Source organism: Tauraco erythrolophus, chromosome 2 (genome assembly GCF_009769465.1).
Source record: "Tauraco erythrolophus isolate bTauEry1 chromosome 2, bTauEry1.pri, whole genome shotgun sequence".
Lineage (NCBI taxonomy): Eukaryota > Metazoa > Chordata > Aves > Musophagiformes > Musophagidae > Tauraco > Tauraco erythrolophus.
In genome coordinates, this window is record NC_141466.1 from 111,117,608 (window position 1) to 111,144,495 (window position 26,888).

At 37.2% G+C, this 26,888-nt stretch overlaps 1 protein-coding gene across 4 annotated transcripts in view; it reads right to left on the reverse strand.

The window, feature by feature from the left end:
• RAB3GAP2 (RAB3 GTPase activating non-catalytic protein subunit 2) overlaps positions 1–26,888 on the reverse strand; it is a 53,510-nt gene that overhangs the window by 1,983 nt on the left and 24,639 nt on the right. For 3 of the 4 annotated variants that reach the window (XM_086631730.1, XM_086631729.1, XM_086631732.1), the window contains 26 exons: positions 26,097–26,195; positions 25,102–25,250; positions 24,052–24,131; positions 23,847–23,936; positions 22,889–23,028; positions 19,655–19,871; positions 19,188–19,331; positions 18,849–18,931; positions 18,313–18,377; positions 17,832–17,922; positions 15,592–15,719; positions 14,652–14,865; positions 13,063–13,160; positions 12,102–12,207; positions 10,923–11,083; positions 9,207–9,423; positions 8,699–8,872; positions 8,461–8,567; positions 7,397–7,463; positions 6,548–6,618; positions 4,403–4,438; positions 3,760–3,834; positions 3,299–3,517; positions 973–1,062; positions 670–888; positions 262–420 (listed from right to left, as the gene is read on the reverse strand). In XM_086631730.1, coding sequence (XP_086487856.1) covers positions 262–420; positions 670–888; positions 973–1,062; positions 3,299–3,517; positions 3,760–3,834; positions 4,403–4,438; positions 6,548–6,618; positions 7,397–7,463; positions 8,461–8,567; positions 8,699–8,872; positions 9,207–9,423; positions 10,923–11,083; positions 12,102–12,207; positions 13,063–13,160; positions 14,652–14,865; positions 15,592–15,719; positions 17,832–17,922; positions 18,313–18,377; positions 18,849–18,931; positions 19,188–19,331; positions 19,655–19,871; positions 22,889–23,028; positions 23,847–23,936; positions 24,052–24,131; positions 25,102–25,250; positions 26,097–26,195 — 3,299 coding nt within the window. The remainder of the gene's footprint in view (positions 1–261; positions 421–669; positions 889–972; positions 1,063–3,298; positions 3,518–3,759; positions 3,835–4,402; positions 4,439–6,547; positions 6,619–7,396; positions 7,464–8,460; positions 8,568–8,698; positions 8,873–9,206; positions 9,424–10,922; positions 11,084–12,101; positions 12,208–13,062; positions 13,161–14,651; positions 14,866–15,591; positions 15,720–17,831; positions 17,923–18,312; positions 18,378–18,848; positions 18,932–19,187; positions 19,332–19,654; positions 19,872–22,888; positions 23,029–23,846; positions 23,937–24,051; positions 24,132–25,101; positions 25,251–26,096; positions 26,196–26,888) is intronic. The other variant, XM_086631731.1, reaches the window with a different exon arrangement.

The following is a 26,888-nucleotide window of genomic DNA, read 5'->3' on the forward strand; positions in this document are numbered from 1 at the left end:
AGTAATGTTACAGATGATCTTCTGCATATAAGTCCTCCTGAACTTGTATAAAACAGATCGCTAAGGTTTATTAACTCAGTTAAGCTGATGCTTTGACTCATGAAACCGCTTTACCCTTCATGAAACAGAACTAGCACCAGGAAAAATGAGAAGTAATTCTTGTTTCCACTAGTACAAAAGGGATATGCAGATGTAATTTCTGTCTTGGTGAACAGAAGCTTCTGAAAATCAACCTGTTTTCCTAAATCGAGCTTAACTTACCATAGCTTTGAGCCAAGTACATAGTGTTGGAGGAAGCCTAGCGAGGAGTTCCATACCCTCCTTTGTCTGCGTATGAAGTAAAGCAAAGGCCAGTCTCTGTCCAGCCAGTATCAGCAGCTGCGATGCAAGCACTTCTCTGTCAGTCACCTGCAGAAAGGCCTGGGAAAAAAAAAAGGGAACTAGAAACCATTTGAGCATAACACAGCTCACTCACCTGGAGGCCTGAAAAGCTGCATCATAAGAATGCATAAAAAAGCCCTTCTTGATACTAAAAGGATAAACGGCATTGAAACTGTTTCTTTTTTGAGCCTGAGAGTACTTGCCTAACCCTTCCAAGCATCTTAAGTGAAAAATTTTAGCAGAATATCTGACATGTATTGATTTAAAATTGTTAAAAGCTGCCATTACCTCTTCACCAAGATGATCCAGTCCATAACTGTACAGTTCACAGACATAATGCCTTTTGACCACATCCTCAGAGATTTGAAGATACTGAGCCACATCCACAGCCAAAGTTGGCCAATTCTTCCCCTTTTCAAAAGGAAACAATTCCTCTTCTGAGACTTCTTTGGCCTTTTCTGACGAACACAGTGTTTGAACCGCTGCACTCACAACTTTCAGCAAGAACTTGGACGCAAAAATTGCAAGTTACTTCAGTATTGTTTGAAATTTTAGAAGTTTAAGAATTTTCAGTACAGAACTTAGACCTACCTGTTGTCGTATGGATAACACATTTGGATCCATATCCCCACTAGGTAGCAGCTGAATTGAAGTAAGGTCTTTGAAAAATGCATTTTTGCCCTAAAATTGAGAACCAAAGACAGGCGTCAGAAATACAGAGGAATAAAAGTAATCCATTTTGATCCAATACGAAGAAGCCTACTTATTTCTTACATTTAATTTGTACGGCATCTTCTGTTTCTCTTTGGGGATGAAAATTGGTATTGTAAGTTAAAGCTACAGAACAAAACAAACTTTTGTTCATGCAATCCTAACATGTTAAGGATTTGCTTTCAAACTTAAAAATACCTGCCTACTAAATTAGCTATCTGATGTACTACCAGCTGGAGCTGAAAGTTTGGATATATTTCCTGATCCCAGGCTCTAGACCAACATACCAAGCATAATATGCAGGGAAAATAAGCAATGACAGAAATACGTTTTATTTATTACCTATTGATAGAGTAGACGCTGCTTAATTTTAAGGTCTCTTGAACTACAGATTAATCAAATTTCAAGTAAACCCCTGAACAATGGCACATGGTATCTCGTTTCAGCCTTCCATGCTCCAAGCGGTGACATGCTCAACGCCAAGCATCTCTGGCAGTCCTGCTCCATACTAACGCAGGGAAGTAGGGAAATTTCCCCCTATACTCAGCACTGGCGAGGCCACACCTTGAGTACTGTGTCCAGTTTTGGGCCCCTCACTTCAAGAAGGACGTTGAGGTGCTGAAGCGGGTTCAGAGAAGGGCAACAAAACTTGTCCTATGAGGAGCGGCTGAGGGAGCTGGGACTGTTTAGTCTGGAGGAGGCTCAGGGGGGACCTTATCGCTTTCTACAACTACCTGAAAGGAAGTTGTAGGGAGATGGGGGTCAGTCTCTTCTCCCACGTTATGAGTGACAGGATGAGAGGGAATGGCCTCACATTACGCCAGGGGAAATTTAGGTTAGATATCAGGAAGAATTTCTTTACAGAGAGGGTTGTGAAGTATTGGAACAGGCTGCCCAGGGAGGCGGTGGAGTCCCCATCCCTGGAGGTGTTTAAAAACCGTGTGGATTTGGTGCTGAGCAACATGGTTTAGGGACCCTGACAGTGCAGGGTGAATGGCTGGACTCGATGATCTTGAAGGTCTTTTCCAACCAGACGATTCTATGATTAGTACAAAAAAAATGCCTACAGACAGTGATGAACGTGTAGGTTTAGATAGTGACTCGTCTTGTCAGAAATAAGGTAATAAATGGTCTTTGAAACTTTTAACCACTTTTTCAGTCATCAGCCAAGATTCTCTAAAGACCTGTTAGAAATTCTCTCATAAAGCTCATAGAACAAATGGGAAACTTAAGTGAAGGCAAGAGGCAGCAGCTGAGAATAACAGTTGTACGTAAAAGAAAGGAGGCACAAGAACAGGATTTAATTTTACTCTTAAGACATAATATGCATTCTTAAATGACAAAAGGTAGCATAATGCTTTCTGCTAACAGATAAGCAAAAATGAAAAGGTATAAAAAAAATGTTATTTGATCTATGGTAAAATGCTAAAACCAGACTCAACTGCTTCATCAGAGCTTGCACACAGACAAGAATCTATGGCAAAAGGAGAGTAATATTCTGCATTTATTATAAGATTCCAGTAATTTACTAAGAAGAAGTCTTCTGCACAGTATTACAGGACTAAATAATTTTTTCCGCAGCAGGAATTAAATGACAGTCTATGCCAGCACTTTGTCTTAAAATTTTTTTAGAATTGTAGGGTGGAAGAGCTAGGAAGAGGAAAGCTCCATTTGTGGTACCTGCTTTGTATCAGGGTCAAGCTCTGATTGGTGATATAGTGCATTTTAAATGCAGTGACTTTTTTTTTTTTAAGTGGTTTATATGCATTAAATGACAAACTGTTTATTCTCTTCGAGATACTCGTAATTCTGGAATCCTCATCAGCAATAATGAATACAACAGTGACTCTAACATAACATTTCTGACCTTAAATATTTATGTTTTCTCTAATCTGGCACTTCTCAAAACAACTAGAAAAACCTGTCATTCAGTGTTCTTACCATGCAGTATTTTCAGGCAAGCTAATCATTAAAAAACTGATTTTCATGCATCTGAGGTCACTACAAATCTTTTATACATAAGAAAAAGCACCAAGTTTAGGTGACATTCTGGTGACAGCTTCGTTAACGCCCCACAGTGAACTAAATGTCTGTCTTAAAACTAGGCATGAACTGTTTCAAGAGTGAAAGCTAGTGTCGGTTGTAGATACCAAAAGGAAGGATAGCAATATTAAGGTTTAGGCACATAAGGTTTTAGAAGACATACCTTGCTATCAAACAGTGAAAGAGGCTTCACGCCCTTCAGAGAAAACCTCATGATGGCGTACAAGATAGTGCACAGCACAAACTGGTGTTCCACAAGCGGGTAGTGAATGCGTTTCTGCTCAAGGGCTAGTTCCACTATCGATACTGGTCCCTCTACCGACACCCAGGCGTCTTCCGTGTCTAAGACAGGAGCCTGCATTTCGTCGCTACTCACATCAGCCTGCCGGAGCAACGCAGAGAAGGAGTCACTCACAAAATGTCATCTATATTGGCCTTTTATGCAAAAGAGACAGCTTTAATCACAAGTGCTCTGCAGTGAAATTAAGAAGAAAATTTCATGTTTTCTAGGAGTTCATTAGTATTTGTCTGAACTGACGGTACAGAAATTAGTATAACCGTATTCTTTAAAATTAAATTTGAATCAATTAGTTCCTTACTTTCTATGGGAAAATAAAAATTTACCTCTAGCAATGTTTGCAGAAGATCTGAACAGCAGCCAAGAAAAGCTGTCATCGCTGTGTCACCCATACCTACGTCCTGTTAACAAACAGTATGATTTAAACTGTTTCAGTTGGAGCTGAAACAGACTTTTATTAGCTCTGTATATTTAAGAAGACAGTTGTTGACATAAAACACATTGTTAAGCTCAGTTTATTAACCTATTAAAGGTAAACAAATATTCACTTAAGTACAACAAAGAATTAGAAATAACAGGGGAAAAAAACACTAATAAAGCTAAATGTAGCCATTTACAATACTGTATTTCTAAAGAAGACTGAATTCCTCAAGTAATCGCATCTAGTAAATTTCATTTTCTGAGCGTATCAATTGTCTTTCAAAAAAGTTATAACTTACAAAATTATGCATGAAAAACAATAGTAATTTGTCATGTTATAGCCTCAAGTCTAGCTTCTATATTTGAAGTCATACTACTGTTTTAATTTGCTTTATCAGATAAAGATTAAATTACATATCTTAAAATTAGTAACATTCTCTAGGGCTGCATTTTGAATTTTTCTGAAACTTTCAAAAATAAATCAAAAACTAGTATTAAAATCAAGGCATTTTTATGTCTTCCCATTTAGACAAAATTAGTATTACTTGCCCTTCTGCATAATCTGTCCTTTGGAGCTTTTCCAACCTATTTAAAAAAAAAAAATCATCACAATTAAACAATTTTCATCATAAGGTATCTGTTACCCCACATTTTAACCTTATATTACTATTTTCCTAATACAAAATGAGAAAATAGTTCATTACAGCTACAGAATGCAAAACATCGCATAGCTTGCTTTCAACAAAAGATTTGATACAGATCATACAACTTCAGAAATGAACATCACTGATGTCAATAATTAGTTCATCCTTCTTAAAATCCGGGATTAGAAACAAGGCCCCGAGGTCCTCATTCAAATCTCAAAGGCAGCTAAAAACTTCTCAGTGATTTCTACAATACAGAACTAGAGCTATAATACCAATCGTGATATTAGAAAGAAAATGTGAGAGAACAAGGGAAGAGGAAAGGAAGAGTGACTCCACCAGCATAGCACATTCACTGAGATGGAGAAGGTCTAACAAGAAAGTTATTACATGGTTTCCATGCTTTGCGTATCTGAATGGAGAGAACAGACACCTCAATCGTATTCTGATTAGGAATGTTACTATGAGGTCCCATTTCCACAAGTAGAATCACATGCTGCACATGATGAAGCACATACACATCAGTGAAGTTTTCTCTTCCATAGCACAAAGAAATAAAAGAGTAATGATTACATCATCATGGCAGAGTCTAAACAACAGCTGAAGTGAGATTCCAGGGTCCTGAATTACAGGATTATTTAAATTCGAATTCAAGCGATCCATCGTGCTGTTTCAAAGTCTGAAATCAAGACAACTTTCGGCTGTCACTTTTGGGACTGATTGTCAACAGATTTGGAAACTGTATTTTTCTGGAAGTTGGTGAGAGATTGGTTGTGCTACTGTTTCTATAACACAAACCCTGAGGACTAATTCCCAGCTTTCAAACATACATAACTAACTACTAAAAGTCAGCAACATTTGTTATTACATGGTATTTGTTTGAGGTAACAGATGTGTGCAAAAACAGTTAATAAAAACCTTTATCTCTTCTCCTGAGGGTGTTAATCTAGGCAGAAGGAATGGTGAAGGATTTACATAAAGGCATGCAGAAAAAACAGAAGACAGTTTTTGTAGAAGGAACACCTACTAAAACTGTATACAACTGAGCCTATTTGCTGAAAGGAATGAAGAAGATGATATTCTCCAATTCTTACAGAGCTAAATAAAAAGCAAAAGCAGAAAATGAGAGGAGCAAAGGAGAAGGAAAAAGAGACAAGACAGCATATTTTTGAGGGTTGTTTCGTTTTGGTTTTTAAGTCACCGTCAGCTGTTCTGTCTTCTGCATCTGGACTTTTACACTGTAATACACTCAGCTGCTGTTCTACATCCGGCAAACCAACAGGCAGATTCCCCTTACACAATTTAAACAGATCTATCACTTACTGGCAGTACTTTTCCTAAACTGTCTGCCAGTCCTAAACAGATTCGTCTTCCAGTAAACAGATCCACTGCATATTTATAATCAGGAAAAACTGAAGTTTAGCAGGGACAAAAGAGTGCTAAACTCACAGCAAACAAGCTGCATAGGAGAACAGAAGCTGATTTGCAATGGCAGCAATAGCTGAAAATGCACAACAACATCCACGAAACGTTCTGTGTTTGGCCGAGTAAGGGCTCATACACACAAAACTTGATCTCAACATTTAGAAAAGCTGCTGCTTGTGGGAACCTCAGAGTTTCATGGCAATAACTTACCAGGAAACAGGCACAGAGAAAACGCTTTATTTATTGTTTTCTGACTTAAAATTTTATATATAACACATATAATTTCAAACTATTTTATAAATACTTTTTACTTAGCAATTACAAGCTAACACTGTGCCTAAGCCTTCAGTATGCATGACCCAGTGCTGATCAGCTATAAGAGCTGCCTACAGTTGATCATTTCATGGATACGATATTTTAAAAATACGCATTTCTTCATCAATTCCAAAAGTTAGCTACATAATAAACCAAATAAGCAGAAGTTTTTTGATGCTTAGATCAAAGATATTCCAACCTTACTTAAAAAAAAAAAAACAAACTAACAATGGTTTAAAAATACTAGCTTTACTTTTCAGTTAATAATAAAAATTCAGCCTCAAAAACACTGTCACAATACTGCACTCACCTTGTCCATTAGATATGTAGCAGAAGAAAGCCTTTTTACTATGAAGGTATTCCACATCATCAGAGCGATACCTAGGAACAATCACAAACTTGTAAACTCCAGGTGAGTTAGAGAAAAAGAGATCTTACAGGTATGGAGTGAAAAGCATGGGCCAAAGTTCCTTTAATGGGGGCCAGGATTAAGGAAAGATGGTGAATGAAACAAGGAGGAACTGTCAGTTATCCTCACTGCTTTATAGTTGGACTTTAGATTTCAGATTTCTCAGGAAGAGACTGCCTTGGTGACGAAACACAGTCAGAAGTGCAATGAATCATTCGTTAAAATTATTATATTATGCAGACTGCCTTAAACATTGTAGGAACACAAATTTCAGTGGTGAGCATGAAGGTTTAAGACTAGAGCTTTAGGCATAGAGTACACCTTATTTGCATACATAGTCTACAAAAAAAGACAATTGTCACCACATTCACTAAAACAGAGTATCAAGAAATGCAAGAAAGGCATGGAAAAGTAATTGACTGCAAGAAGCATGTGCCACTATTTAAATACAAATTAAAAAATAGTTTCAAAGCAATTTTACTTCAAAATGTTTTTAGTTAAACACATTAACTTTATCCAACCAACTAATTTTCATGGTTCTGGTGGAAACTCAGTCTCAACATGAAAAACAAAAGCTTAAATTTCAGCAGAAAGTTTTGGCTTTTTGGTTTGTGTTTTTTTGTTGTTGTTTGTTTTTTAGGCAAAACAGCCATCACTACTATGAACTGCATACATTTACACTAGTTGACAGCATTTGTTCTGTTTTACAATTTCAACAAAGAGAATTTTTAATAATAGCTTCATACTCACCATGCTGGACGTGAGCATTAGCGATGTATCTCAGATGATCTATAGACCTAATGAGAAAACATGCTTCCTTATGTAGAACAAAAAAGTAAAAGAACAAGTTACTACATTATTCAAAACTTGGTTTAGATGTAAACTATTGATTCTTAAAGGGCCCAGGTAGATTATTTTAAAGCTAATATTTTTTGACAGTTATAAAACTTCTGACAAACAAACATGCACATGGCAAAGTATGTTTCAGTAATCATGAAACACATTGTGATTTCAGCACTATATTCAGGGCTTTGTTTTAACAGATGTACTGCTAACATACTCTTTGCTGAAAGGTACCTGACTACAATCATTTTTCAACTACAAAATCCATTTGTGCTAGAATGATTAATTTTTACTCTGCTTTCATTATGATGAAATAAGTTTTTAGCAATCTCAAAGGAACCTTCTATTCTATAGCAAGGTGTTATGTCTCACAGATCTAAGGAGTGCTAATTTAAATTTTAACATCATCTGAACTTAGGACATTTTCCAATATTACAGAAAAAAAGCAGCAGAAAAAAAGGAATTTTTTTCTTTTCTTTTCTTTCTCCTATGACAATTCCCAGCATTGGCCAGGGAATCTAAGAATATTCAAGAAATCTCTCTTTCCTCTTCAAGTGGAATGGATTCTAGTCTAGCAAATTTAGTATTCTGTGATCTGTCTTAGCATATCTAGAACAGAGGAAAGGTTCATCACTGTTTTGCAGTACTTAACCTGTTTTGTACTTGCACAAAACACAGTCAAAATCCTCCTTCATGCTTATTTGAAACCAGTTCCCACACTTTCAGTTTTGAGAATCTGGCAACTTAGAAACAAACAGTCCCGTCTTTGTGAGGTGCCATTCAGCCTCAGGACCTGCATTTGTTCTCTCAATTCAATTTCTGCTTGCCACTTATCACAGAAAAATTGTAGCGAGTATGCTTTCAAAGTCAGTCTTCTTAATGAAAGTTTTTAATGAACTAGTAGAAACTTGTGAAACTGCTTCTACTGAGTTGATCTTAACCATTACTCCCCGCAAATAAAATTAATTTACCTCTGGGTCTTTATTCCACTGCACTACATATTCCCAACAGCAATGTGCATGGAGTACATCCACTTCAAGACTACATGGAAACTGCTGATATGCTAGTTGCAGCAGCTCTAGAAGAAAAGAGAATTTGAAGTTACGAAACAGACCTCTTCCCACTATAATTTCTGCTACTTCACAACAGCAGCAGTGAAAACATCTCTGCGGACATTTAGAATTTGAAAAATTCATGTTATGTTCTTACCTAGGATTGTTTCCAAGCCTGCATCTGCTTCTGGTTCCTCAAGAAAGATATCACTATGCATTTCTACAGATTCTTCAGTACTATCTGTATTAGTTTTATGTTGGGCCAAATTCAGTACAAAAGGACTGAAGCCTTGCTTAAAAACCCATTTTGCTACAGTGTCAGCAATACCTCCTAGGACATTTAACAGACAAAAAAAAAAAAAGTATGAGGTATACATATCCCGTAAGATTCACAGTTCAGAATCAAAGGACAAGAGAAGAGAGATGAATTCTCTCCAGGAAAGATTAGGAAAGCTTCCTAATCTACTGGCTAGAGGTTTACAATGCAGTCTTTACAGTAAAACCTTTTTACAATTTTAAAGCGGTATTCTACGTGGTTTGCATTGGGTTTTAAACTAAAAATAACCAGCAGAATCCCATGCAGTGTCTATCATTAAGTAGGTACGAGTGGCTCAGAAGTCTATTATAAAGACAATCAACCATCTTTCCAAGAGAAAAAAATGTACCTTTTCCAGCTTCAAGCAATTTCTTTACAGAAAGCCTGCCCAAAGGCTCGGTCTGGAGGGATGAAATTTTTTTTGTCCTTTTGCTCACTTTGCTACGCAGTAGTGTTTGAAGTATCAGACAATCCTCTAACTGCTTCAGTAAAAGTTTCCAATATTCAGTATCAAGGGAAAGTGCTTCCCAGGATTCTGTGTCCGAACCTACAATTATTTGGGAAAACTAAGAGAACATATGAACTGGTTTAAGTCTATTCACTTAAAACAGCAGTTTTGTTTAAAAAAATGCATAGTATTAAAATTGAAATGCATATCCCAAGAGCTACTGCACTGTAAAGAATAATTTAGTTAAAAGTATGTACATTAACTACTATGCAAAGATCAATCAATATCCCACACTGCTCACAAGACATACAGATTCTTAAATAAAAGCCTAAGGAAATAAATAGACCTGAAAGGTCATCTTATAGCCCCATTTTTAAGTTCATATTCAGTTGAAAAGTGAGTTCAAATCCCTTCAAAAATATTTTATTTTAAATCTCCACTACATACACACATTCCCTACATAGATGATTAATCCATCTACATTTCAATTTCCCACCATATTAAAAATATATATATTATGCACTCAGAAATACTGGATCATACCACATCACAGTTCTGTGCATTATTTTGATAATTCTCGTGTTTATCAACAAATTTTCTGCCAGGAAGCCCAAGAATCTTCCCAGTAGGGTGCAGATCTGATTTTTAGCTTTGTGGCACCAAGAGAGTGAAATCCATAGAGTTTTCAGAAGCCTGGCCATTAACACTTCTAGGCTTTAAGCCAAAGGATGGTAGGAAAAAAAAGGGGAAAAGATAAACGGCCTTATGGAAGGGGAGTTCTGAGGGAAATAAAGTTGTTGCTTTATTCTTTTAAGAGCAGAAGAGAAGAAAAGGTGACAAAGGAGAGAGCATATGGGTAAAGCATAATATGTGCAACATACCAACATTCCTATTTGGGCAATGCTGACAATTTTAATATACATAATTGCAATAGTTAATATGAATGTGCAAAAATACTAAAACACTTCCCGGTAATCTAGTTATAATTTATAGGGCAGTCAATTTACAAGACTGAACATCACCTAAACCCCATCTAATCTGTTAAGACAAGTAGTAAAACACACATATGCCTCGTGCTATTTAGGAATGGAATAGCTTTTTCCATCTTGAATTGCAATGTTGTGTGCAGTTTCACAGTCTTAATCACAACTTTGTGAAAAGATACTTATTGTCAAGAAAACCAAACACCTATCATCTTAAGAAGGCATAGTAACATAAGTCCTAAGAAAATTCACTAGTACATGAAAAAAAAAAATCACAACTATGTTAAAACAGGTTTACCATCTAAAGTTCAGTGGATTTCTCGAATTTATGTGGAAACTGCATAGGCTTTAAGTTTGTCAACATCATCCGTTACCAAGATAAAAACTCACTGTACAGTTCCCATCACATATTTAAATATGTTTAGTAAACAATTATGATATATAATTTGTTCCCCTCCGCATAACATTCTTCAACTTCAAATACGAATTTTCAGGCTTGCAGGATGGCATGCTCGTGCCCATGTTAGAATGATGACAAATGAATGCTGAGGATGCTCTTCTATTACAAAAACAGCAATTTGCATGGAACTGATACAGTAAATAAAATAGAAGGGGGAGGCCCAAGATGACTTACCTTTTTCTCCATCACACTGTCGATCATCTGTGCAGTCACAGAATGTCCAACGTGAGCAGATAACAAGGCAGCTGCGTTATTTTCAGACTGAATACAAGCCGTCCGCATTTGCTGCCACCAGGGGGAAACCGACTGGGTGTCCCACGACTCATCTACAGCCACTGTGGAGAAAGGGAGAGCAAGGAATGCAACTGAAGCCACTGGGTGTTAACGATAGTAAAGAGGCAACCAACCCTGAAACCAGCACTTGCATTAACACAGCTTATATTAGGAGTAATTTCCAATTACTTTACATTATCCTTTTCTAGCTATGTAGCACACAATTTCTATTTTAAATCTGAGTTATAATCTAAAGAGCAGAATGTGAATTACTCATTCTCCAAGTTTCATTTGTAGGAAGCAGGCAATAGATCTAAATCACTAAGGAGTAAAACCTGCTGTGCACTTACTAGATCTAAGGAATATTACAAAATGACACTTCACAATGCAGGCAGCTTCTTTTGTGATTTCAAGATGTCACACATATTCAACGCGCTCGGGTGGCTCTCTCCAGGCTATCTCGTGTTCAGCAGAATTAATTTATTCAGCCAGCAGCAGTAGCTTATTCATGCTTTCAATTTCAAGCTGATAACAGTGCCCTATGGTGAACTAGACATAAGGGAACCTGGCACAGACATATCCATAGCAGCTCCGTGTGAGGCAGGAGAATCGGTGTTTATTCATTACACAGCTTACCCCAAATAATGGCAAGTTGACTTTATAGAGCACCCCTCAAGTTAGAGATGATCAGTATATAAATGCTGCTAGAATAATGGTGTTTCAATGAGTTAAAGCAACTCAAAAGACTTCCGAGAGCCAGTCAGCATGAAGGAGAGGGACAGGACTATATACCCAAAAAAGGGAGGAAGGGGAGATGGACAGCCACCTTCTGAGGTCAAATAAGAGTTGCACCAGCTTAGTGGAGAGTGAAACTATAGAGCATGAAGCAGGCCTTTAATCATGACACTCTTCAGATTTTGATTGTATTTTCATTTAGTTCATCAACATGCGGCATTTAGCTCTGTCACATAATCTGTGAGGGGAAAAAACCCTCCATGATAATACGGGCTAGTCAGAGTAGCAAATTTCTAATAATAATTAGTATCAGTTGTGTTTAAGTGTTCCAAATGCACATTTCACCTTTCATTTTGCTCAGAAGCAACAGCATCGTGTGAAGGCAACTGACAGAATCTGGTTTGTCTAGAATATCTTTTTCCTTTGAAAGCCATAAATTGAGAAGGAGTGACTGTAAAGAAAAGAGAATATGGAATTAAAGCAATATAATGAAACTCTAATATTGCAATGTACCTAATGCAAACACTTTCTCAAACAAATTTTGTGTCATGGAGCAGAAGTGTTATATCTACGAACCCTTATCATACTAACATAGAAAGTCAAAAATATATTGAATAAGGCACCCTATGACAGACTTCAAAATGAAACAATGCAATCTGTATCTTTCATTTAGAGAGACATCTTAGAAAACACTCTCTTTTGAAGGCACAGCCATCTAATACCAGTATGTTAACAATCTCAACTTGGTAAACAATAGTAGTTATTAATATTATAGATGAAAATCTTAACACAGGCAAGTAATACTGAAATACTTATTTCCATCGTTATGTAGCGGATGGAAGAAAAGTAGAAAAGACTAAAATTACATGCAGATGAAAGATAAAGATGATTCTCTGAAAACTACCAGCAACTCTGAAAAATTTACTTTTAATCCTTCTTAAATTTCCTTGCTTGCAAAAAGAAACTATAACAAATGTATCAGTGTCTGAAATAAACTACTCTCAATTTTTGCTTCTTTGTAGAAATCTTCAGCAAAATTTTGTAACACTGTAGTCCTAAATGCATGCTCTAGACATTCCCGCAGGAATACCCATTTTCTGCTAGATTATTTTCTTTTTTTTTTTTTTTTCCCTTTGACATCTCTTAAGTGGGAAATATAAATACGACCACCTAAAGAATCAAACAGAGGGGTATTTGAACACAGCATTAATGTCAACATTAAGGTCAACATTCAAAATTTTTCCTTTCAATGTTTTGTTTTCAAAATACTAAAACAAAGTTTTAAAGTACATAATAAATGTCTTACCAACAAGATTTGAGGACTAAAACCTGCTGATTCCAATGCACGACACATTTCTTCTGCGGAACTTTCCCCACACAAACACTTCCAGAAGAAAAAGCTGCCTGAAGCAAAAATTAGTTGACATTATGAACAACATCTAAAGTCATAGCATCTCCCCTTACACTTATACGAAAGATTATGTGTTCATCAGGTCCCACTGAGGGCAGTACAAAGGACTACGTGACATTCAGGAAGCCTGATGGTTTACCCTTAGTGGAGAAGAAAGTTCATTACAAAGGACGTAAGTGTTCCCACCACTACAGGAGTCATACAGAAAGTAGACTTAAAACAAAACAAAGGTTATTGTACTGCTTGGGTGACACATTTTGTTTGATTCAAAGAATGGCTTGAAGTGTCGGACAAATTTAGCTCTGGAGTAACTGTGTGGCAGCATGTTGTATCTTATATAGCAAACTAGTGGTACTTCGACCGATTAAAAAAAAACAAACAATTAGATAATTCATACCACTTTAGCAGCACTACAAAAAGCGTGAGTGTCCCTTTGAGGCAGAGGAAAATTGGAAAAACAAGATCTTCAAGAAACCATCTAAACTGCTCGGCATGACATTCATGTTTCAATTATATTTGTTTACAGCTGAACACCCGAATAAGTTACTGGGGATCCCTGTCCAAGGGTGTGGGGAAAAGAGTACTTCTACTCCAGTTCTTAAAAACAAGTACAGTGTTACGGTAGAGAAAATGCAAATTCTAAGATGACTTAGAAACAGCCTTTGATTTTCATATAGATGAAAGCCAAGCTCTTCTGCCTAACACTTCAATCTCAATTCCTCTCAAGGTCTGACAATGAAAGGCAAAAGAAGCAGGAGGCTACAAAGTGAACATCACGCAAAAACTGTGCACAGAATTCTGTGTTTGCACCAAAATCTCCCCAGAAGAAAATCCTCTGGAAAGACACTGCCTTTGAGACAGATTTAACTCAAGCTGCTTTGACTAGTTATTTCCCAAGAGCCTCTCAAGGACAGTCTGGAACAGATTTGCAAACTAAAGCTTTAGACTACAGACAGTAACCCTATCCCACAACCCAACAGACACCTCAGATACTCTCATCTGTAATATTTCAGATCAACATCGTCCAAAATCTCCTCAACTCCACAAATGAGGAGTCTTTATTCCCTTACCTAATGGTCCTGTGCTGCCTCTGGTCAGCTCCCCCATCTCTGAGGCTAAAGTCAGTCCTGTCATTAACTGAACTCTTGAGGTGCTATGATCATTAAAGAAACAGCAGGATACAGCTGCTCTACAAAGTACCTAGTTACCACTGTCCAACTTAGTGGCATTAATAAATGAATGAACAGTGGTAACATGGCTTTAGGGTAATTATACTCACAGATGTAGTTAACTTGTATTAATATCCATCTAGGTAGAAAGACGTGTCCTATGGCTAAAGGTAAGAATCTGGAACTAGCACTGTCACATACTACTTCAAGGCAAGCCAGCTTGTTAAAGCCTCTAAATTAAGGCTAAAATATTTATACTATCTTAAATTATAATCAGTCTTTAAGTAATTTGACAAACCGTTCAGTAGCTCTTACCTAAAGCCACATATTCTCCGTCTTCCATATTTTTCACATTAATCACGTCCTTTTCATATTCCAAATATTCTAAAAACGTTTTCACAGACAAAAAGTCTTCCTTCTCATCAGCAAACTGAACAGTAGTTTGGGTGTTTTCTTTCTTGTAGTTCTCCAGTAAAGTTTGAAGTCTATGAAAATCTTTTTCTTCCAGCCGAAGCAGTTTAGCCAAGTCCTTAAAAGCAAAAGCCAAAGAAATCTCACATCGCAAATTGTTTTTCAAAACACAGTCAAAACTTAAACAGAAGTCAGAAGAGTCAAAATATTTTGGTTTTAACATTAAAAAAGTCTTTAGAAAAGGCCAAAATGATTGAATAATCTCAAAGTCAGTTATTCATATAGCTCAAATGAAGACCTCGTTTAGCTTAAGGACATCAGATACATTTCCCATATTTAGATCCTGCTTATAGTATAACAACCACTCATCGAGCAAATAAGCATATGTAACACCACTCCATACGGGTTTTATAAATGCATAAGCAGTTTTACAAATGATATCAAAATCAAGCCAAATTATGACGCTGCACAAGCAAATACCAGAATTTGTAGTTTCTACTGGTCTCAAAATACCCCTCCAAAACTAAACAAAGTTAAGAATATGCTATGTACTTTGGATAAAGGACTGAAATCAGGAGGTCCTGGTTCTTCACTTCTGTCTCAACTTTACGAGCCTGCTAAAGAATATTAAGTAGATGAATTACTAGGCATTCATACAGGGGGAAATAAAAAAAAAAAAAAAAAAAAAAGAGGCATTATTAAACAATTACTTCATTAAAAGTTCCAGGTCACAAAAACGAGTAACTTGCTTACCTACTTATTTTATCTGAGGCCTTGAAAATGTATTTTTATGCTTAAATCATCACTCGATTCTGTAAGACAACTGAATTTTGAATTTACTTACGTTATCTGAGGGTGCAGTGCCTTTCTGTATGCTTTGGGAATTTCGTTTGCTAACTAGTTCATAAAGATGTAACAGCTTTAACTTGTTTGCGCAGAACTGCAGTAGTCCTTCATCCACACACTCAAGCTCTGAGGAGAAATAAAACTGCATTTGAACTGGAATACATAACCTGGAAGAGTGAAACATACTTTGCAGCTGCATTAAACTCCTCCTTTATTAGAACTGGACGACTTACGTCTCTCCAGGTATTTTTTGATGCACTGCTGCTTGCAATGAATATATTTAATTCACAGCAGTATAAATCAAGCATTATTTTTACGAGAAGTATTAGAGAATGATATTGGGCTCATTTTTAAACTACAAGAGGTTTACAACGTGGAACTGAACAAAGACAAATCTATTGTCTTTTCCTGGTTTAAGGCCAAACCAGAGATCGCCAAAAACTGAAATACACCAAGCCTCAAGCACATTTTATCAAAAATACCAAACTATAATCTTTTATTAATTCTGCCAATATTTTTAGAATATACCTTGCATCAGAAGAGCTTGACATCTACTGATTATTAATTCAATTTCATCTCTGCAAGACACTGCCTTTTGTATTTACACAATCTTAGTCTCAGAAATTTCATGTATCTATTGAAATTCAAATTTCAGTAACAATTAAAGCTATGAGAATATAGGAAACTCACTCCAACACAAGGTGGAAAAAAACTCTATTCCAATTTATTTAAGAGATCATTTTATAGAGATCCTAAAAGGACCTTTCTATGCAAAAGTTCTCTGAATATATCTTCACCTGAAACAGCTTCTAAACATGATTTTCTCCCTCTGAACCCTTAAACACTTTTGACACATTGCTATTAAAAATCCTACAAACAAAAAAGAAACACACAGAGCTTGCCACACAGTCACTTGACCTTTTCTTCACAACCCCAGCATTCAGAGCCAAGCATCTGCTTTACATTATCTTTTACCTTACTAAGCACAAATGGAAGGATATGCCACTACTCTTTTGAAATTAGGAAGCTGGAACATTAGCCAAATTTGTTCTTTATTGTGACTGTGAGAAAGTAATGTTATGTATGACAATAAAAGCTTAATGATGAAAAACACAAACGCAAACAGACTTCAGTAAGTATACAGTCCTGAATCTCTCTTCAGTGTAAAAGGGTATGTTTCCATTTTACTTTGTTTTTTTAGGAGTTCTAACAGAGAAGCTCTCAATTTCCTCTATCTACTTCAAGACAATGTTTAAAAAAAACCCACATCAAACCCTGATACAAGTGAAAGATTTCCTTCTCAAGGCTTCAAAACTATGAAAACAGGTTGTCACGTTCTCACTGAGGCAGGACAAGGGACACAGCCTTTCTAATTGACAAATGGTTTATTCAGGACTTCCACACAACAGTGGTAGGGATTTGTTGACTCCTGTTGCTAAAGCCTCATCTTCTAACAAGCTGAAATGAAGCCAGTGATTACAAAAAAAAAAACCACACACAACAGATTTCTATTGCTGAGAAGTCCCAACACATGCAAAGGAAGTGGAAGGCATGTGCTTCTCCACTATTCCTCAACACCCAGCTGGGTCTCCAAAACAGGGTCACCTGAATCACAAAGAAGGTTCTCCAATTTAGAAAGATCCAGGTGTATCATTGCAAAGAAACAATTTTGCAGACTTTCAGCAATAAGATTATGAATGGGTCACAACATTTCCTGACATGGGCTTCGAAATCACTGGCAAAACATACAACTTCAGCGAAGTTTATCAAGAAAAGATACTAGGCATCTGGCCAGAGCTCAAATCCTCAGCAATAAGGATTTTGTGCTTCCAGTACACTAAAATTCACAGATCTAACGTACCATATCCTTACTGCCTGCCTTGGAGAGAGATGACAAACTAAAACTTCTACAGTCAAAAGTCTGTGAAAGCTTCTCTCTTTTACTGGATGCAAGTGCCCAGCCTAGTTGTTGGTTTGTTGTTTTATTTTTCTTTTTTAATACAATCATAATTTACTAGGCACATAGCAAGCACAGCAAAGCATACTTACTAGCAGGCTATTTGCAGTCTGCATTAAAAAAAAAAGTAGAAACAACATCCTGTGATATCTAGCAGCAAAACTAAGCAGACCAAGACTGGTATCCTTGTAGAACAGGAAAGTTCTACAATAGCCTTATAGCACTGCAGACAAAGTGCAAATGCGGAGCTCTCCATATTTGCAAAATAAACATCCACCTACCCTGTTTTTTTAAATTATCCATTAATGTCTGAGTGATGTTTGTGAGAGATGAAAGTGGCACACGTTCACTTGTCAATATACTTTCCAGAGCCTGTTAAGCAGACGTTCAACAGAATTAAACATTTACTTAATTTTACTATAAAAACATATAAGATAAGCCAACAATAGCACAATGTTGACAATGATTTTTCATCTGTATTTTGTCTTCACATACACTTGCGGCATAATTTGATCCTACAGAAAGGTCTGCTCTCTATTATTTCAACTTTTATCATGGAAGATGCCTTGGAGAAGTTACAAGTCAAAATTAATTCCAGACACTATATCATTAAAAAAAGAGGCAAAATAGCTCAATTATTTGCTTCAAGTAACTCTAGGAAAAAATAACATATTTTGAAAGAATTAAAAAGATTCAGCATGCTAATTTGATAATATAGTATTTTTTTCTTATATTAAACAATACTGGCTTCTAAACATTCACCTGTTTCTTTGTAGCAGGGTATTTGATATCAAGTATTAATTCCTTTGCTTCAGCTTCAATCAAATCTGCAAACAAAGACAATCGAATGCATTCGGAAAAGCAAGTCAACCCACACCACAGCTAAGATGCATATGGGTTCATGCTATAGAGGTGAAGACACTATTACCAAAGTTACCAGAAAAAGCTTGGGGAAAATGAAACAAAACAACAGCTCAGTGGCATCTCTTACTCCAAACCTGTCTTTGGTAAGAAATATATACTATTTACAGGAAGAAAGATAACTAGAGTCAAATGCTGAGCTCCATTACATAGCATAATGTGTTGCAAATAGACCATGTTTTACACAAGCACTCAAAGTAGAGTTTACTTAAGATTTACATGGCAGACAAGGCTTATCCTTGATCCTTGTAAAAAATAAATTTAATTGCAGCCTGGCAGCACCGCAATCATACCCATGTTTGTACACTTCCAGGGTAGATATCCCAAGAACCATTTCATAACATACAATCTTTAAGAAATTATACAACAGACCCTACCTGCATCTGAGGTTTTAGCTTTGAGTAAACCATTTAACTTCTTCACTAGATGCATATCCTTTGCTCGCTCACTCTTTTTATCACTGAAGGGAAGTAATTTTAAGTGTGTGAATAAAGAGAACTAAAGTGAATTATTCAGAAAAAAAAGAAATTATTTATGCTACTTTAAGGTAACATCATATTAATAAAAATCAAGTTTATGCATACAAACTAATGAGACTATTATCAGAGTACTATTCAGCTTGAGAAGGAACACTGGGATTGCTCTCTCTAAATAAAACAGTTTCCAAAAACAATAATGAAATTCATCTGGTTACAAAGAGCACAGGAAGTCCTTACCTCAGTGCTAAATGGAAAGGTATATGGACAGTTTTTACACTTCCAGAGACTGGATCAACAAGGCATATCTGGTAAGTCTGGGGCTGCCATCCCTGACTGGTCACATTGTTTAAACCCATTATTTTATAACCAGGATACAACAACCTGAAACCAAGAAAAAACACGGCTGTTGCAGTGAAGGATGAAGAGAGCAACCTTCCCTTTCCACACACTGAATAAAAAGAAGAAAAAAATTTATAAAGCTAAGGTTTAACAACTGCTAAACATGTTTATCAGGAAAGACTGTAGAGTGATAAACACGACAAAATTCCCTCCTATGAAACAACAAGCAGCTGCATTCAGTAGAAACACTGTGGGCAATGCAAAAAGCACCTGCCAGCACTTTCCACTTTTACCACTGGCATTATCCACATATCACTTTATTGCAGCAGCACAGCCAATATGCCTACCTGCTAACTGTTCCTTACCTACAATATTTCCCCACGTTGAAGGCTCCAACCCGAGGGCCTTGCTGTGTGCTCCACACTTCCAGAATGCCTCTCCTTGGAGCATAGATCACAAGGAACTGAGCCACTCTGCTTGGACCTTGTGCATTTCCAAAAGGAGAAAAATCCATCTTCTCAGTTTCCCTCTCATGAAGGTCCTCTACAGTCTGTATCCAACCAACTTCTGCATCACGATATCCTTTGTAAGAGACAACAGAAGTTCATTAGTGTACAGAAATTAATACATGATTAGTACACATCACTACCCACTTAAGTACTATTGTGGCAGCAAGCTGCCTTAAGCTTTGTTCCAAATTGTTCAATTCTGGCCAGTTTCTGTCAAGAACTGTGGTCCATCACCTCAAAGCAGGGCCCACTAGAGGACTCTTTGTAGACAAATGCAGCCTCCTGAAAGCTCCCCGAAGAACCCGGGAGAAGCCACAAAAACCCCAAAACTCATCAGGTCTGTTCTCTGGACATGACATCAATGCAAAAGCTTATTGGAGAAGAATCCCCCTGGATCCCAGTAGATACTCCTGGAAACTTTGCTAAGGCACATGGAAAACAAGGACATGATTGGTGACAGCCAGCGTGGCTTCACCAAGGGCAAATCATGCCTGACAAATTTGGTGGCCTTCTATGACAGCGTTACATCATAGGTGGATAAGAGAAGAGCAACTGACATCATCTGCCTGGACTTGCACAAACCGTTTGATACTGTCCCATACGACATCCTTGTCTCTAAATTGGAGAAATATGGATTTGACGGATGGACCACTCAGCAGATAACGAACTGGCTGGATGGTCGCACTCAAAGAGTTGTGGTCAATGGCTCAATGTCCAGATAGAGACCAGTGACGAGTGGCATTCCTCAGGGGTCAGTATTGGGGCTGGTGCTGTTGAACACCTTTGTTGGCAACATGGACAGTGGGATCGAATGCACCCTCAGCAAGTTTGCTGACAACTCCAAGCTGTGTGGTGTGGTCAACATGCTGGAAGGGACACCATTCAGAGGGACCTTGATAGGCTTGAGAGGTGGGCCTGTATGAACCTCGTGAAGTTCAACAATGCTCATGAAGTTCAACAATATCAAGTGCAATCCCAAGCACAAACACAGACTGAGTGGAGAATGGATTGAGAGCAGCCCTGAAGAGAAGGACTTGGGGATGTTGGTTGACGAGAAGCTCAATGTGAGCTCGCAATGTGCGCTGGCAGCCCCGAAAGTCAACCGTATCCTGGGCTGCAAAAAAAGGAGCGGGGCCAGCAGGTCAAGGGAGGTGATTCTGCCCCTCTACTCTGCACTTATGAGACTCCACCTGCAGTACTGAGTTCAGCTCTGAGGCCCCCAACATAAGGAGGACATGGAGCTACTGGAGCGAGTCCAGAGGAGGGCCACGAAGATGATCTGAGGGCTGGAGCACCTCTCCTATGAAGACAGGCTGAGACGGTTGGGCTTGTTTAGCCTGGAGAAGAGAAGGCTCCGGGGAGACCTTCTAGCAGCCTTCCAGTACCTAAAGGGGGCCTACAGGAAAGCTGGAGAGGGACTTTTTACAAGGGCATGTAGTGATAGGACAAGGGGCAATGGATTTAAACTGAAAGACGGGAGATTTAGATTAGATATAAGGAAGAAATTTTTCACTCTGAGGGTGGTGAGGCAGTGGAACAGGTTGCCCAGAGAAGTCGTAGATGCCCCATCCCTGGAAGTGTTCCAGGCCAGGTTGGATGAGGCTTTGGGCAACGTGGTGTAGTGGAGGGTTTCCCTGCCCATGGCAGTGGGGTTGGAACTAGATGATCTTTAAGGCCGCTTCCAACCCAAGCCATTCTATGAAGAAGGATCTGTAGTAAGTGTCCACATTTCTCATGTTTCAAAATAACAAAAAAAAAAAGATTTAAGGAATGAAATTTGCATAACCTATTAAATAGGATATATAAATTTTATTCATATGTTTTCATTTATGTGTTTTCATCATTACAATGTAATTTTTAGTAACCCAGTAAAAATACTCATCTCTCTCTCTCTGGGTAATGCAAATACTTTCTGCCATAAAATCTTCCTAAACAAAAAAGGCAGAGGTACTCTAATGACATCATTAGACTATTTAATGGTTTAACAAGTACAAATGAAAGCTCTAAACAAGTTAAATATTCATGTATAAAACAAGTTTATAGCAAGATATACTATATTGAGAAGGTTGAAAAGTATTCACAACTCAGTTAATCAGAAAAGGTACAATACAAAACATTTAATTCAGTAGATAATTTTGTTTAAAAAAAAAAAAAGTTATTTCACATCCCAACAGCCTCTCTAGGGAAAGGCTGGCAAATTGTAAATATGTGTCTGATATCAAATAAAGTTTGGGACTCTAACAGTACTTCCTAGATAATATGAAGCTCTCAGTAATGAAGGAAAAAAAAGTCCAAGAACATCAGAAAGCACATATTATAGCTAATAAGTTTCAACATATGAGAAAAGGAGAATGCACAGGGGAAAAATGATTACCCTAGCTATTACATTGTTAGCATATTGCTGAAGTAGCTACTAGATTCATGACCACTAATCTTCTAGACTGGTAATGTGGGAGAGAGAAAAGCTAGAGATTTTCTACCTGTTCTTAAAACTTATCTTCCATCTCAAAAAACTGCAAAATTTTAATTCTATGGAGAAAATAAGTGTTGTAACATTAGGTATAGTTACAATTAGAGAGTTTAAAATCTGCATTATTTTACAAAAAGCCCTCATTTAGAAGAGACTGAGCACTCCCTTCTTGTGCAATCACCATGATGAAATGAGAATCTAAGTAGTATATCTTCTTACTGATTTTGCAAACTTCTGTTTATTTTCTCAGCAGAATTAAAGAAGATACTAGAGCTTATAAAGAGAAAATGTCTTTGAGAATAGAGGTAAACCTCTTCCAAAAAAATCATTAGGTCAAAAACATTCTGTTGGGATACAATCCGTTAAAAAAAATAACAAAAAACTCATACAATACCAACCAAAACAGGTCAAATCTTCACTGTATGCCATATCAGTATTTCGGGGATTAGTATAACAATACCCTTAAGGACTTTATATTACATTTGCCTTTGGTTTGTAGTAACACAAAGTACTACAGTCTTTCTTAATAATGGAAAAACACTTGGAATTCTAAGTCTGAATATAAGAAGCCATAGTGTTTTGAAGAATATTATTTGCTATACTATTATACACTATCATACCTTTCCACATGCGAACTGCAAGTCCTCTTGTAACATCCAGTAATATAACCCTTCCAAAATCATCTGTTACTGCTGCCAAAGTGTTACATGGAGAAAGACATATTCTTTCACCATGGCGACGGGAATCTGGAAGTCCAAATCTAAAAAGAAATCAAGTAAAAACACTAGATACGTACTTTTCTTCTTAAATAGTAAACAGAGTATCTTAGAAGGACTAAGATTCCTTTTTTTAAGGTAACATAAAATATTGGTAAAATTAAGGGCAAATTATGAAAAAAGTTCTTCTGCTGCCTACTGGGTTATCTCATAGACCTGTTAAAGTCCCACTGAAAACCGAAGTTCAGAAACTAGGATAAGTGATTGCCTTGTCATGCATTGTCAGGCAAGATCTCAGAGCTGTGGGATACTTTATAAATCCTCTCTTATTGCCGAATAGTCATGAGAATATTTTATTAAAAAAAAAAGGGGGGGGGGGGGGGAAACAATCAGGAATTAATTCAGTCTTTTATCAGCTTTCTTGGTTACATTAGGCTACAACCTGTTGTTCCCATTCTCCTCTCTCCACAATCAACAGGGAAACAGGATATGTCCTCTAATTTTTGTGAGGGACTTCACACTATCATAAGCAGTAAGCACCTCATGTGGCTTCTTTGAAGCGCTTTAGTGATAAACTTCAGGACTTATATTCGTGTACTTATACTGTCACCAAACTGCATGCACACTGTTCTTTTACAGTAACAACGAGCCCACACACTGGAAGCGAAAGAGATGAGCAATTATTTGTCCAGAATGATAAACTGAAATGAAACAAAGCCTAAAACAAATGACCTGCAAACTATCATCACTGCTTAAACTCAAGAAAAATAAACACGTTCATCAATTATGCACCTTCCAAAATAATTCAAATAATTAAACGCACAAGAGATCTAAAGCAATTGAGACAGTATGTAAAACTTACCTCACTGCCAATGGGGTTGCAGGTTCAACTTTTGGTTTCTGTTTTTGGGTAGGTTCTTCTTCATGTTTATTCTTCCAACCAAGCCAGCCACTTGTAATAGAAAAGAAACACATTAGGAGAATGATACTAATGGTCCTAAAAATCCTCAAACTATTATGTGGCTACTACAACAAAAATAATTTAATGTCATTTTTTATTTTATTACCTGGCAGCATTAAATAATGCTGAAGTCAGTTTACTTGCAACTGCTAAGGCAACATGAGACAACAGCGGCTGTGAGCTACCCTGAAAGAAAGGAATAAAGTGTTTAGCAAGTCAAAAAACAGTCCTCTGTGAGCCACCCTGAAATGAAGGAACAAAGTGTTTAGAAAGCCAAGAAATAGTTCTTACACTGAACTCAACTGCAGAATAGTTTTTCAGGCCTCCTACGGACTTTCAGTTCAGAAAGCATAGCTTTAAGACTCTGCAAAATTTTAATTCATTGCCCCCAGAAAAGCCATTCTGACATCTCTTTACCATTTCAAAATCCTCCAGCAAGTCACTGGTAGCTCAGTATGTTTGTCTGCAACAGAAGTTAAAAAAACCCTGTGTATGATTTATCATGGAGAGTTAGCTGGTGTATGGCTTTGGCATCCTTGCAAATATCAACGTAAGCAGTTTTTTCAATAACAAATTGGGAACGGAAGTACAAAATCAAAATTCTGATTCTAGCATTTTTAATCAGCTTTCGATCCTAATAAGGACAGCACACACGTAGGGTCTGAATGTACAAGACACACAGTTACATTATCATCCTTCTCCTTCAATACCACAGAAGACAGCGTAAGTGTGCTACAGGTATTATTAAGCATAAGTGGCAGTTTTCTTCTACAAGTAGTAGTTCCACTACATGAAATCACTATAGTATACTCAAGCTATGTGTGTACATAAGCCCAAGGCTTCCAAAAATACAGAAGATACATGTTTACACCATCTCAACATAATTTAAAAAAAAAAAACACACTTAGGTTACTCAATTGGCAATAAATTAACAACTGAAAAAAAAATTACTTGACTATCACATTCATTTTAAGATAGAAAATAAAATTTCTCATTATCAGGAATCTGTGGTAGACATTACTATCATACCCACTCCAAGTCATTCCAGAAGGGAAAATGTCAGCATAAAACGAATGTAAGAATATCTCAGAAATACCCATAGAGAAAAGAGGATTAATTATTCAAAGTTTCAGCAAGTCAGCTTTGTAGTACATACCTCCAGGGCAAAAAAGAAACCAGTGAAAGGATTGGATCCAACAGTAACATACTGAGACATAGCAGGTGGGCTGTTTTTTATAGCTGCATTATATCCACCTATATTGGAGGCAGTCTTCATTTGATCAAAAGGAGACAGTGTCATGATGCCTAACAAAAACATTAAAGTGAGTGTCTTATACTTCCAGAACAAAGGCATGCAGTTGCTCTACAAGCCTAAATATATTCCTGCCTTCTTGACTGACCAGCCAACATTCAGGGGGAATGGAGGAGGAGCAGCTTTAACCACAGAAGTTCCAAAGAACACAGCAGAAATAACCTAATGTACTTAGGTTAATTATAAAGCATAGTTGGTTTGTTTAGAAGAAAAAAAATTCAGCAGAGTTCAGCAGCAAAAACACATCTGCCAAACGCACTTCGCCTGCCTCTTTAGCCCTCTTCTGACCTCTTACCTGCTTTTGTGAAAAGAGAGGAAGAGAAATGAAGCTTACTGTCCCTCAGATCTGCCTGTCTGACCAGAACCCGGGCTTCTGCAAACTCCTAAGGAGTAGAAGTCTTTGAGAGCCTAGAAGTCAGCTTGTCTTTTTCGGAAAGGAGCAATCTCAAATTTTAGTTTCTTTATGCGCCAGGCTCACGAAAGACCCACACCAGTCTTAACGTGCCTGCCAGACAGCTCTATAACCTGGCAGAAACAGGAATAACTGCATCTGATCTAGTCTCTCTCAGCTGTTTCTTACCAAACAAGAGAGGACAAGACAGCTACAGCTGTATCATCCTTTCTCTCCTCAAGTGGAGGGAGGAGGCTCAATCAGACCAGAAGAGAAAGTAAAATACATTTTTGATGATGGTTAACGAGATCATTTGCTGCAACAGCCTTCTCCTGCTATTTATGTCTATCCAACCAGTACCACTAAGTGCTTGCACCTCAAATTTAACAGCACGAAAATATTCTGTTTCATTTAAGGCAACTATTTGAAATTAAACAGAAACGCTTACCAATACTAGCATGGTCAACAATCGTATCCACATCTTGCAAACCCCATTTCTTATAAGCTAATGGTGGAGGCTGAACATTCTCATTGCCAGATGCTGCAGCTGACAAAAGTTGATAAAACACAAAAAAAATCCTACTGAGTCCAAGACAAATATAGCATAACAGAGGGGGAAAAAAAACCCTGATGCAATCTGAAGCCACGAAATATCCTACTTTTAAACTAACATACATTTAAGCACCTGCTAAGCTAAAATGGCCTTTTGAAATACTTACCTTACTGAAATTAAAACATTTTTTTAAATTAACTGAACAAAATTACACATGATATTCCATCACAACTACATTTTATACTTGCAGAGAGCTTTGTTTTGTTAGTCATTTATGGTTTAACATTCTGTACAATTTTAAAATGCTACTATAAGTTATTTCTGTGGCCTGGGTGTGTTTAAGTAGAAACTCCCCTGCCAAAGTACTTGCAAAGTCAGCACTTTCACTAAATACATAACAGTATGAGGTAAGAACAGCAGTAAAACTAAAGTGATTGAAACTCTTCAAAATATCTGTCACAATAAACATAAATGATCAAGAATGAAAGAAGATGTAGCACTCTGGCGGCAGGTACTACAACTTGCTTTGCGTGCTTCCCTGCAAACGGTGATCTTCTCTCATTGAACGAGTAGAACATGTTCTGATTGTGAAAGCAGATGGAAATTTCTCATTGTAGCACCTGTTTCCTTTCATGTTTGTTGCATGACTCACAAAATATCAGTTTTTAAAGTTCTGATTTACAAGAG